General features: G+C 42.2%; 1 protein-coding gene across 16 annotated transcripts in view; it reads left to right on the plus strand.

Moving 5' to 3' along the window:
* Positions 1–12,790, plus strand: part of ZBBX (zinc finger B-box domain containing) — an 881,823-nt gene that overhangs the window by 439,831 nt on the left and 429,202 nt on the right. For all 16 annotated transcript variants that reach the window (XM_029616113.1, XM_029616112.1, XM_029616111.1 and 13 more), the window contains 2 exons: positions 1,256–1,368; positions 1,555–1,664. In XM_029616113.1, coding sequence (XP_029471973.1) covers positions 1,256–1,368; positions 1,555–1,664 — 223 coding nt within the window. The remainder of the gene's footprint in view (positions 1–1,255; positions 1,369–1,554; positions 1,665–12,790) is intronic.

The following is a 12,790-nucleotide window of genomic DNA, read 5'->3' on the forward strand; positions in this document are numbered from 1 at the left end:
GCAAGCAGTTTTTAAAGTTATCCTCCCTGTTTTTTTATTCTTTGTTTTTGAAATATTTCTATAATTGTTCTTTCACAATGAAAGTGTAGCATATGTTATATAGATCAGTGAAATAAACTCCTATCTTATTTTTTGACTTGTATTTTTACACTGCATAATATGAAATAAGGCACTTCTAGGCACTGTATATCAATATAGCTAAATTTTTTTATTATACACATAGAAACAGAGCATCATTTTAGCCCACCAAAAATATTATTAGTTAAAAGAAAACCAATAAAATAGGTAGAGCTGTCTTTTTGTAAGGCTAAGAAATGCTTAAAGATGCAAACTATCATGACTACTGATGTCCTTTCTTAAAGATTGCCTTCCCAAATAATTTAATGGTTTTCTTTAAAGTACATTTTTTTTTGTTAATTTAACATAGTACTCCCTTTCTGCTTTCTTGCTGTACTTCCCTGATTTTGTCTCCCTGTACATATAAATGCCAGTTCCTTAACATTGTCTGCATGTTGCCTGCCATACGTCTGCCTGGCGTGCACTTGCACAGTGTTTACTCTGGCAAGAGCGTATTCCAGGAGATGAGTGAAGTATGGTGCTGACAGTACCCTGTTGAATTTGCTAACCTATAGGGCAGAAGCACTTCAGAGCTTTCCTGCCCAGAAGACTGCAGTTTACATGGGGGTAAATAGGGCACCAAGCATTTGGGGAAGATTGTGTTCACTGTGCCATTTGTGGAGTTTAGGATTATTATATTTGTGTGGTTTAAGGGGAGAAGGAGCTCTGATTATACTCAACATTTTGTGATGGGCTTTTTGGCTAGTTTTAATGTATTGTGTGTTCAGTTTCAGTTTGTCTTGCATTTATTTTACTAGACAATATATAGTAAAGCAAGCATGTCTACAATATGAATGGTCAAAAATTATTCAGAATGTTTTTAGGGGAAATGAAAAAGAATGATTAAGTCCATTGGGCTGGATCCATACTTTTTGATCTGGTATGTAATCCTGGTGTAGAGAGGAATGATAAGCTAAAAGATAGTAAAATGGGCAGAGAATGAAGACACATCTGGAATCAAAACAGCAATTATATGATGTTAACACTGAAAACATTTTTAGCAGAAATTAATTTCTGTGCTTATTAAAGAGGGCATATAAAAATATTTTTCTCTCTTATTGGTCTCTGTCTCAAATCTTGGTGTTGATTATAGTGATGATCCTGTGATTTTTTTATTTCTCTCTCCCTTGTGTTTTAGAACTTCAATAGGTCATATACCTACTATGCATTATCAGGGTGAATTTAAATGTCCTCATTCCTTCTTTGATGAGTTGCAAGATGGTCTGAGTGGAGAAGATGATGGTTTAACAGGTTGGTTGGCCATTAATAAGTTTGTCCTTTTTGTGTGTACTGTACTTATTCTGTTATTAAATATTTATCCTACCAGAGCAACTAGTTGATTATAAGATTGATTCCCGAATCAAATTCAGTTCAACTTAAAATCAGGTGAATCTGTTCTTAACTGGTATGGAATTTCTCTGTTTTCTTTCTTTGCAGCTGAAGAAATAGAAGCCCATGAACAGTACTCTGCTCTTTTTAGAGCTGAAGAATCTGACAAGGAACCTGAGAGACCAGAATCATCTTTGAAAATTGTTGAACTAGATGATGTACAGTATACATTTGCTAACATCTAAAAACTACTGAAAGACCACATATTTATTTACAATCAATAACATGATATAATTTGAAAGCATTTTAAAATTAAAAATTAATTTTTAGTATTTCAAAATGCATGCATAATCCAGTGATAAATATAACAGAATATGTCTTGTTTTAGTAATGAAATAATGCATCACAGTGTCTCCTTCTTCTTGCTTTTCCAATAGTCTGGTCAGTTGCACTCAGCTTTGATGTCATCTCTTCTGAGTTCATGTCAGTAATTTACTGTAAGCAATCAAAAGCAAAGACATTATTTTCTATTACATGGCACAGGTTCTTCCTGATCTGTGATATTTATCACAGTGCCATATATGGTAGAAAGTAGTTGAATTAAAGATTACCAGCAATGAAATTATTATTTTTGTACTTTTTCAAAATGTATGCCCTACCACTTTAAATGAAAATTTAATTCTTGAACTATAATAATTCAAATTGTTTACCTAAATTATTTATATGATGGTTTCTTGCTGTTCCTTTGGGGTTTCAGCTCAATCAGAACCAGGGTTGGGATCTGACACCATAAGCCTTGCAACTACTCAGGGATTTTTTCCTGATTTTATATCCCCTCTCAATGTACTTCAGTCTTGACATTGTAGTGAAAGTCCTCAGCTGGTGGATATGCACCAAGGTTCTTTCTAGACTTCTGCAATCATGGGCCTTAAATCTAGCCACTAGGTTTCACTATTGCATGATAACAATGACTCCCTCTCTGTTTGGAGGATGTAACTGCTGCCTCTGCAGCATCTCCATCTGACCCAAGAACAGAAGACCAGAACAGTAAATCATACATTGCCATGGAGCCACTACTCATTTCACGCTGAGCCTGCTCCATTTTGTTTTCCTGTTTGTAGCTCAACAAAGAAAAGAACTTTCAGCCTGATTGTTAAATTCAGTACTTTTGACCAACATTAGCCACAGTTCATTTTGCACATATTTTTTTCTGTGCATTTTTTTCCTTCCTTAAATAGCAAGAAATTACCCCTAGATTCATCAAAAAGTGTTAATAGCATCCATGATAACAGGGGCATGTTTATGGAAACTTTTGAATTATCACACCATGCAGTGTGATACCACTTTGTATCAATAGTACCTCATGATGCAGTAAACTTAGCATGCCCTGCAGTAATCCCTATTTTTGAGAGATAAAGAGAACCTTTGGGGAAGACCTCACTGTGTGCACCTATTAATATCTCTGTAGGAGGGCCATCTAATGAGGTGAGGTGTTGATGATAGTTTAGGGGCCAGTTTCGCATATAGAGTGAGACGTACGATCTTGGTGAAGATTTGATGTTATTTGGAGTGAGGAAAGTCTCAAAAAGATGAAATTTCTACTATGTTCTCTCACCCTAGCTTGATGGATGCTATAACAGGGTACCATCAAGCTAGGGTGAGATAACATAGTACAAAATTTCATCTTTGCGTTGTGGCCATTTCGGGCATATTGCACAGCCTATCGCCAGGAAAAAAGGTGTAGTTATTTCCAGTGTTAAAACCGTGTGATACTGCCCCGCATTTAACTGAATCCCACCCAAACTCCTCCCTGATTCCACCCCTCCCAAAAATTTGCATTTGCACCATGCATTACAATTGTTTTTGAATGCGTGATGGTCTTAACACACGCGTTAATGCGTTATCGCGTGTGTTAACGCCATAATGCATTTTGATGAATGACCCAGTAAATTCTTATGCAAAAGATGTTATGTTTAAACCTTCTACAGCAAACCGGTTGTAGGTTTTCTGTATTCTACTTCCTTACTTTTGTCCAAAACTTAAATCTGGCCTTTATTATGTTACGTATTATAGCAAAATATTCCATTACAAAAGTAAATCAAAGTTCTTTTTCATCTCACCAGTCCGGGCAAATGAGTTACACTATCCTACCAGCAGATGGAGGCAGAGAACAACTGGGCCTGTGCTTATCTCAGTTTGCCAGTATTCTTTGCCTCCAGCAGACAGCAGGTTAGCATACCAATGTTGCTCTGAGGTCAGGTTCTGGCCTGGAAAGGAGGATTATTGTAGAAAAGGCAGTAAACTCCTAGGGAGACAGATCTACTGGTCTGATCCCCTAGTTAAGTGTGTCTAGACCAGCGGCTTCCAGGAGTGAGATCTCAAGATCCAGTGCTGTCCTTAAAGGGTTGAGTCCACCTCCTTCCTTAATTCTCTCCTCCCTCCTTCTGACAGTGCATCTTTACTGACTGATACAATTTAAAATACAAAGAGAACTGGAGCAGTTTTTGCCCAATGGCAGAAGAACTGAGAAAGCCGCCTGAAGCACATTTCTGGCTGGCTTCAGCTCCAAGCTCTAGCTTATAGTCTCCATGACCACAGTTATTACTTGTAGAGTATGAGTGATGTCAGTGTTGGGGTGCATATAAAGCACTCCAGGATCTCCACCATGCACAGCCTGTGTGGCATGGCAATGGGGTCCGGTGGTCACTGACATTCGTGTGCAGACGAAGGAGAGGAAACCTTGAGATAGGCTCTGGTTGGCTTAGGATTGAAGTTGGTGTTTCTGAAATCCAAAAGGCTCTCACTGGTACAGCACTGGCACGACAGGAGTGGCAGTATCTTGGAATTGGATGGCTCTGTGGAAAGCAGAGATTTTTGGCCTCTAGTTTGGTCTCTGTCTTCTGAGAGGAAAGATAGGAAAATCTATCAAATTATTCACTGGGACAGCTCATTGATACTTCAAGCCTGTTGTGTCAGTCTTCCTTGTCACCCAGTTCCCATTTTTCTCCCATGTTTTTTGTTTTTTTACATCAGGTGCTATATAAACTTCAGTAAATAAAGAAACATCAAGCCTTCTGTTTTAAAACAAGGAATTGGTGAGAGTGCTCTTTTGCCTCTGGGGTCTTTCCGGGGCAACCTGCAAAAAAGAAAAAAAAGCAGTTCCATTGGGAAGTAAATTGGGATTTAGATAAGGAAAGTCTTCGAGATCTGGCACTTCAGTAATGCCCTTAAAGGGGACACCTGGATGAATTTGGAGATATTTAAGAGTAAGGCAAGATTTCTTCCAAGAATAATGAAGACTCAACAGTGATTCAGCTATCCTCGTTGATTGTGAGTTCTTTGGGAGTGCTAGGTATCACAGAGGATCAGATCAAGTTGACCAAAGTGGCAGGAGACTCTATTAGGTCAAGTATATGAGGAAACCTATAGAAGCTTTTCCCCTGCTCCTTGCAATGAAGGAATTGGTCACAGCAGATTGAAATTAGCCGGAAGCTGGTTGGAAAGGTGATAAGAGTTTATAGGGAGGAGTTGGAGGGGAAGGGGAGAAGCTGAAGGCCCCTAAAGTAGATACGCTGGTTTATACCATTATGAGAAAAACCACTATTCTGGCAGAAGGGCAACATTGTTGAAGGATGCTCAGGATCATAAGATTGTCCTGCTCAAGAAATTCTTTGAAGTTTCTGGATTGGCCCTATAGACTGTGGTCTGTAGTAGTTATGTGGCAAGGGCCTGTCTCTGTTGAACTCAACAGCTTCAGGATAGAGTAACAAGCTCAATGAGTACATACCTGGATTAGGCAGCACATATGAAAGAGGGCACAGCCTTTCTGACAAATGCTTTGTATGATCTCATTATGTATTGACATGGACCATGGTCTTGGAGGTGGCCTCTCACTGTCTGCCTTGAATGAGGAACTGGGTGGCTGATTCCAAATCCAGGGCATGCTTTGCCAGAATCCTTTTTGAGAAGGAGTTGTAGAAGCTAGTCAAGAATTTGGGGGGGACGACTCTAAGTTACTCAGAATTCTGGAAAATAAGCCTACGACTTAATAGAACATACGATTTGCCATACTTGGTCAGATCAAAGGTCCATCAAGCCCAGTATCCAGTTTCCAACCATGGCCAGTCTAGGTCAAAAGTACCAGACAGGATCCCAATAGATTCCATTTGGTTATCCCAGGGATAAGCAGTGGATTTCTCCAAGTACATCTTAATCATTTTTTTCTGGGCTTTTCTTCCAGAAACTTGTCCAAACATTTTTTTAAACCCAACTATACTTATAGCTTGTACCACATCTTCTGGCAATGAATGTTATGGGAGTCTCTGTTTAGTGGACCCTTGGGCCGACCTGCAGGAGACTGGGAAAGATGGTCAAAGTTTCTAGTGAGTAGCAGGCTGGGAGGCAGATGTTCAGGCAGGACGTAGATGCTCTTCACCCTGGAAGCTGGTACTCCCCTGGGAGGAGCCCAACTGCTGGGACTTAGGCGGGTTGTGGATCAGAACAGGTAACAGAACAGTAGCAATACTGTAACTGGGTTCGGGTTCTGGAACCAGACAGGAACTGTAGCGAGACTCGGGTACTGGGACCAGGCAGGAACAGTAGCAGGATTCGGGTACTGGAACCAGGCAGGAACAGTAGCAGGATTCGGGTACTGGAACCAGGCAGGAACTGTAGCAGGATTCGGGTACTGGAACCAGGCAAGAACTGTAGCAGGCGGACTGGGGCCAACCAGGTACTGTAGCAGGCTGGCAGGAACCAAACCGGTACTGAGCAGGCAGGCACGAACCAGCAGGTACTGTAGCAAGCAAGCAGGAACCAGCAGGTACTATAGCAGGAATGGAGCGACGAAGCAAGGCGAGTCATTCCGGGGCACAGCGCAACAGGAAACCGGGAGTTTAACCCATTGCAAGGCAAAGACTGGATGGCCACGGCCGGCTTATCAAGGCCGTGGCGTCTGACGTCAGGAGTTGGGCGGAGTCACCACTGGCAGAAAACGGCCTAGAAAAGCGCCCAAGTGGCACGCACGCGCGCCTAGGAGCCGGGCGTCCACAGGAGGGCTCGCAGCGGCGCATCCCCAGTGGGAACTCCGCCAACCATGCCGCAAACCAGGCCTCTGGAAGCGGGAGCAGGTCCGGGAACCCGGAGGTAAGGGCCTGGCCGCGGTACTCGCAGCCAGAACCACAACAATGAATTCCAGAGTTTAATTATGTGTTGAGTACAAAATTATTTTCTCCTATTTGTCTTAAATGTATTACCTAGCAATTTAATTGTGTGTCCTCTAATCTTTGTACTTTATGAACGTGTAAACAACCAATTTGCGTTTACCTGTTCCGCTTCATTCATTATTTTATAGACTTCTATCATATCTCCCCTCAGTCGTCTCTTCTCCAAGCTGAAGAGCCCTAACCTTTTTAGCCTTTCCTCACAGGAGAATTTTTCCATCCCCCTTATCATTCTCTATATATTTTCTAATTCTGCTATATCTTTTTTGAGATGCGCTGACCCAAATTGCACACAATACTGAAGGTGTGGTCGCACCATGGAGTGATACAGAGGCATTATGATATTCTCTGTTTTATTCTCCATTCCTTTCCTAATAAGTCCTAGCATTTTATTTGCTTTCTTGCCTGCCGCCACACATAGAACAGAGGATTTTAACATATTAGCTTGATCTTTTTTCTGGGAGGTAACTCTCATTGTGGAATCTTGCATCTTGTAGCTATAATTTTGGTTGCTCTTCTCTAAGTGCATCACTTTCCACTTGTCCACATTTAGAGTGAATTGTAAGAGTTGCTTGCATTAAAAGGCCCATATGCACAAGTATAAGGGCTTAGCGCAAGCAACTCTTGTTTTAAACCGGGCAAATTTTTATTATGCGCGTATATGTGCACATGCAGCAGAACGTGCCAAAATGGGGGCAGGGCCAACATTTACATGCATAAATCCCGATTTTAAATCTAGCACAGCAAGCATTGGGCTGTTACCTGGCCATATTTATTTCTGCTCTTTTTCAGGTGTAAATCAGAAGAAAACTCGTTATAGCCAAAAGCTGATTGGGTGATGGATCTGGGTAAACTGGGGGGAGTGCAAGATGAACCAGAGAAATCTTGAAGACCTAGAGGTAGACTAGGCAAACTGGTGAACTAAGTGGCCAAACTGGTTATTTTCTTAACGCCCACATGTTTTAAAATGTGGGGCAGATTTTAAAAGTTACACGCACGGCCTACATTTGTGCGTGATACCCGGCGCGCACAAATGTACGCCCGATTTTATAACATGCACACGCAGCAGCGCGCATGTTACAAAATCAGGGGTTGGCGGGCGCAAGGGGGTGCACACTAGTTCAACTTGCGTGCGCCGAGCCCTCGGGGAGACCAGCTGACTTTCCATGTTTCCCCCCACCACCTTCCCCTCCCTTCCCCTACCTGTCCCGCCCCCCAGCCCGAACCCCCCCCCCCCGTACCTTTGTTGTTGAACTTACGCCTGCTAGATCCTCCAGCCCAATGGCCATACGGAGGCCTCTGGCCATGCCCCCTCCTTCGTCCCGCCCCCAGGCCGCCCATTTTTTCAAGCCCCGGGACTTACACGTGTCCCGGGACTTTACGCATGTCGCTGGGCCTTTTGAAAATAGGCCTGGAGCACGTAACCCCCCTACGCGTGTAAATCCTCCTGGATTTACACGCGTAGGGCTTTTAAAATCTGCCCTTGTGTGCACTTGCGCATGTAAAAGCTTACAAATCCTAAGGAAAGACATGCTAATAACATTTACTCATCTAACTGCTTAAAGTTAGGAGCACACATACGAGCACTAGATTTTTTTTTTAAATAGTATGCGTGCACTTGGGCGGGCACATATGCGCTTCTTTTAAAGTTACCATCTCAATGTCTTCACCCATTTGCATGCACAGTCTCCCAGTCTCACAAGGTTCTCTTGCAACTTCTCAAATTCTCTTCTGATTTAACAACTTTGAATGGTTTTAAATCATCAGCAAATTTGATCACCTCATTTGTTTATTCATGCCTTCAAAATATAGCCTCTCGCTTTCCTCACCTTTTAACCATGTCAGCAATCGTTTGACTTTCCTTCCTCTTGTTTTAGTGCGTGTAATGCATCTGGTCTGAGCTTTCAAGATGGTATTTTTACACAGCGTCCATGCTTGATGTAAACTCTTAAACAGTAACTTTTAAACAGGTGTGCATGCGCACATGTGTGCGCAGTTTCTGACTTACACCCATGGATGCATCTTTTTTATACCATACGCGTGTATACACACGCATGGTATCAAATAGGCTATGGGCAGAAATAACACTTCTACAGCGTAAGTGGGGGAATTTTAAAAGCCACACACATTGACACAACTGGACATTTTCACAGTTTGTTCCCAGTTCGCTCAGGTAAGGGTTAGGCCTTCCTAATTCCCCCTTTTTAAATAGCCTCCCTTCACCCCTTTTAGCCTGATCCTTACCCTCCGCTGATCTTTATAATTTTTTGTTTTATAACTTACACGCCATCCATAGCAGAAGTAAAGTTACGTGGCAGGGGATCCCGGCATGCACTTGTGGGCGTAAGTGTTTATGCACTGGTTTCAATGTGAAATCCAGGAATGTCCATGCCCCACTCAAACCACACCCATGACCCATTCATTCTTTGAAAAAATATTTTTTTGCACAAAGAGGGAGAGATGCACATATTAAGGTGGCTTTTAAAATCCGTTCGGCGCGCGCTGGCCCAACATATTCATATATCTCCTGGTTTTGGCGTGCGTCAGGCTGTTAAAATTCATCTTTTATCCTTTGTAGTTTTTCAGTTTTTGTTCCTAACCATTTTCTTCATTTTATAATTTTCTTGCTTTTGAAAGTTAAATGCTATTGCAATAAATTTCCTTAGTGTCCTCCCTCCAGTTATCCAGTCAAATTTGATCATGTTAAGAACACTTTTACCAAATGGCCCCCACACTGTTACCTTTCACACCAAATCATATGTTCTGCTAAAGATTAGGTCTAAAATAGTTCCTCCTCTTGTTGATTCTTTTACCAGCTGCTCCATGAAGCCATCATTTATTTCATCTAGAAACTTTACCTCCTTAGCATGTCTTGATGTTACGTTCACCTTATCAATACTGGGGTTATTGAAATCACCCATTATTACTGTGGTGCTAATTTTAAGAACATAAGAAATTGCCATGCTGGGTCAGACCAAAGGTCCATCAAGCTCAGCATCCTGTTTCCAACAGAGGCCAAACCTGGCAATTACCCAAACACTAAGAAGATCCCATGCTACTGATGCAATTAATAGCAGTGGCTATTCCCTAAGTAAACTTGATTAATAGCAGTTAATGGACATCTCCTCCAAGAACTTATCCAAACCTTTTTGAACCCCTTTGTTAATCTCCTTAATTTCTTTTTTTATTTTTATTTTCTTTTTATCATTTTAACAATACACAGCAAGACAATTCTCACTATTTGAAAACAAAAATGCAGTAATTCCCAAATAGAACAAAGTAATTCATACATATTACCAGAAACCTTGCATTTTCCCATTAAGAAACATAAAGACAAAGGGGGTGAATACAAAGAGAGATATAACAAATAACATTTGCTTGTAATAGACTTAACGTGAAAGAAAGCGATCCTTTCAATTATGAATCCTCAGACCTAGCATTATCAGGGGAGGTGATGATTGCATTAATAAACAATTTCAACTGCTCGGGAAAGAAAAATGCATAACATTCTTTAGGTGACTTAACAATACATTTACAAGGGTATCTCAGAATAAAGGAGTATCCCATAGAAACTACTGAGCTCTCATAACAAGGAATTATCTCCTTCTATCTTGCGCGACTCGTGCGAAGTCAGGATATATATGAATCTGTGAACCAAGAAAGGAAACTTCTATAGACCTAAAATATCTTTTCATTACTTCGCTTACATCTTATTTGGTTATAAAAGATACCATTAGAGTTGCACGTTCATAGTACTCAACCGGGGAATCCTCCAGGAATTGAGTCAAGTTATCCAAAATCTCTGCTTGGTTTTGAGTGGCAGCTCAAAATCTCCAAGAAATACTTCTTAAATGTAATATTAGGAGATTCTCCCACAAATTTTGGAAAATTTAAGAAATGTAGATTTAAATGTCTCGTATAATTTTCCAAATGTTCCATCCTGTGTGAGACACTGTTTACATCTTTTATCAGTTTTACATTGCAGTCTTAGGACCTCTGTAATTCTGTTTCCACTGTGTCAAGCTGTGGTTTCGTTTCACTTAGCTGTACTTCATGGGTTTTCATTTTTTTACCAAGATAGTCCAGTTTATTGCTATATTCCCCCATAGAATTGCCCACTGCAGATACTGGGTCCCAAATTACCTCCGGTGTAACTATAGCTGGCTTTGGGGACATTTGAAAATGAGAACAAAGCTGTAAATCACCCATTTTCCCTACCGGTGATACTCCAGCCAGCAATCTTCCCCCTCTCCATCCATGGTTCTGCCCGAGGCCTCCAGCTCCCTCTCCCCAATCGGAGTCGACATGGGAGACACTGAGGTCAGCCCTACAGCTCCCAATGTCTCCAGGGCTTCACGAGGCTGTGTCAGCGTCGCAGATTCTCCTTCTTGCTGGCCCCCTCCCATCAGTGTTGCAGGAGTCACATCATTGTTCCGTGACTCGGCAGCCAGCAGGAAGTCAGGGGAAGCGACGACCAAAGGAGAACGAGGATCCAAGGGACTGAGGGTAATCTCCCCCAGCAAAATTGATGCTTCCTCATCGATCCTCGCAGCAGGGGCTTCTCCCACCTTCACTGTAGCCTTCCCAGGTACAAAAGAGGTAATAAGGCGTTGTGCTGTTGGGATATCCTGGTCTGACCGGAAGACTCGGATTTTCCCCTTTCTCTTAGCAGGCATTTCTTTGAAAAACCTTTAGAGGTAACCAGCACTAAGAGCAAACAATTGGTTCATGCCGCCATCTTGCCCCCATCTCCTTAATTTCTGTTAGCATTTCATCATCTGTTCATTTTGTCCAGGTGGAAGGTAGTACACCACTACTACTATTCTCTTTCCCTTCTCATATGGAATTTCTATCCATAAAGATTCTACAGTGCATTTTGTTTCCTGCACAACTTTTATCCTGTTTGACGCTATGTCCTCTTTAACATATAGCACCATCCCTACCAATTTGAGCCATCCTATCATGGGAATAAAATTTGTACCCTGGTATCACAGTGTCCCACTGGTTATCCTCCTTCCACAAGGTGTAACATGCCAATTATATCTACCTCTTCATTCAGAGCTATATATTCTAAATCTCCTATCTTATGTTTTAGATTTCTAGCATTTGGATACTGACATTTCAAAGTATGTTTTGTTTGTATTAACAATCTGCTTATTACTTGACAGGGGTAATTTTGAATCTTTCTGCTCTGTCTGCTCTTTATTTAAAGGCATCTTGGCTATTATAACATTTATTGTAGCCTCTCTGTCAGGATGCCCTAACTTACTGTAATGCCCCTCACCTCTAATATGAAGTGCCGATGACGTAGCCTCTGGCATCATGCTGCATCCCAAGTACATGGCTGACTTTCCTGTAGATCTGAACCCCTTTTACAGGTCCTCCAGCCAGGACTTCCTTTGGTGCTGGCTGATGATATCACTTCCTGCATGATTATATAAGGAAGTCACTTGTGACCAGCCAGTGCCTTAGCAACAGGTCCTTCTGCTCTGCAGTGCATGTTGCTACTCTGTGGTTCCTGATCCTCTTTGTGCCTCCTATGTTCCTGCTTCTGTCTGTGTCTCCTGCTCCTGCCCTTGCCTTGCTCTTGACTCCCTCTTCTCCTTGTCTTGACCTTTGCTTCTGTTGCGTTCGTGCCTATTCTCGCCCTCTCTCCACCCTCTCTACCTTTGTGGCGACTCCCTTCGGCTCAGACGGACAGATGCAGCCGCGGCTTCTCCCCGCCTCTTGGTCCCGGAATCCCCGGGCTGGCTTGACGCTATGGATCCGCCATGTTCCTGATGATGTAAGGGAGTGCGCGTGTGCTACAGACTTTGTACCAGCAAGGGCGCGAACCTCGGGGGTGTCCCCCCATAGTGATGTCATCCGTTTTCAATTTAAAAGGTCTTTGTTTGCTAACTACAAACAAGTTAGCAAGGAACTCCAACGGGACTTGCTTCGGCAGTCCACGCTACTTGCAACAATGATCCGAGTCAGCAAGGGGAAATCTTTCTCCACTGCTCAGCCTTTTCAAACTTACCAGGAGTACCTGCTCCTCGGGGCCTCCGCTCTCTCTCTTCTTGATTTCAGATTGTTGGACGGGATCCGGTACTTGCTCCTCGAGGGCCTACAATCCCGAAGAC

Source organism: Rhinatrema bivittatum, chromosome 9, assembly GCF_901001135.1.
Source record: "Rhinatrema bivittatum chromosome 9, aRhiBiv1.1, whole genome shotgun sequence".
NCBI classification, from domain to species: domain Eukaryota; kingdom Metazoa; phylum Chordata; class Amphibia; order Gymnophiona; family Rhinatrematidae; genus Rhinatrema; species Rhinatrema bivittatum.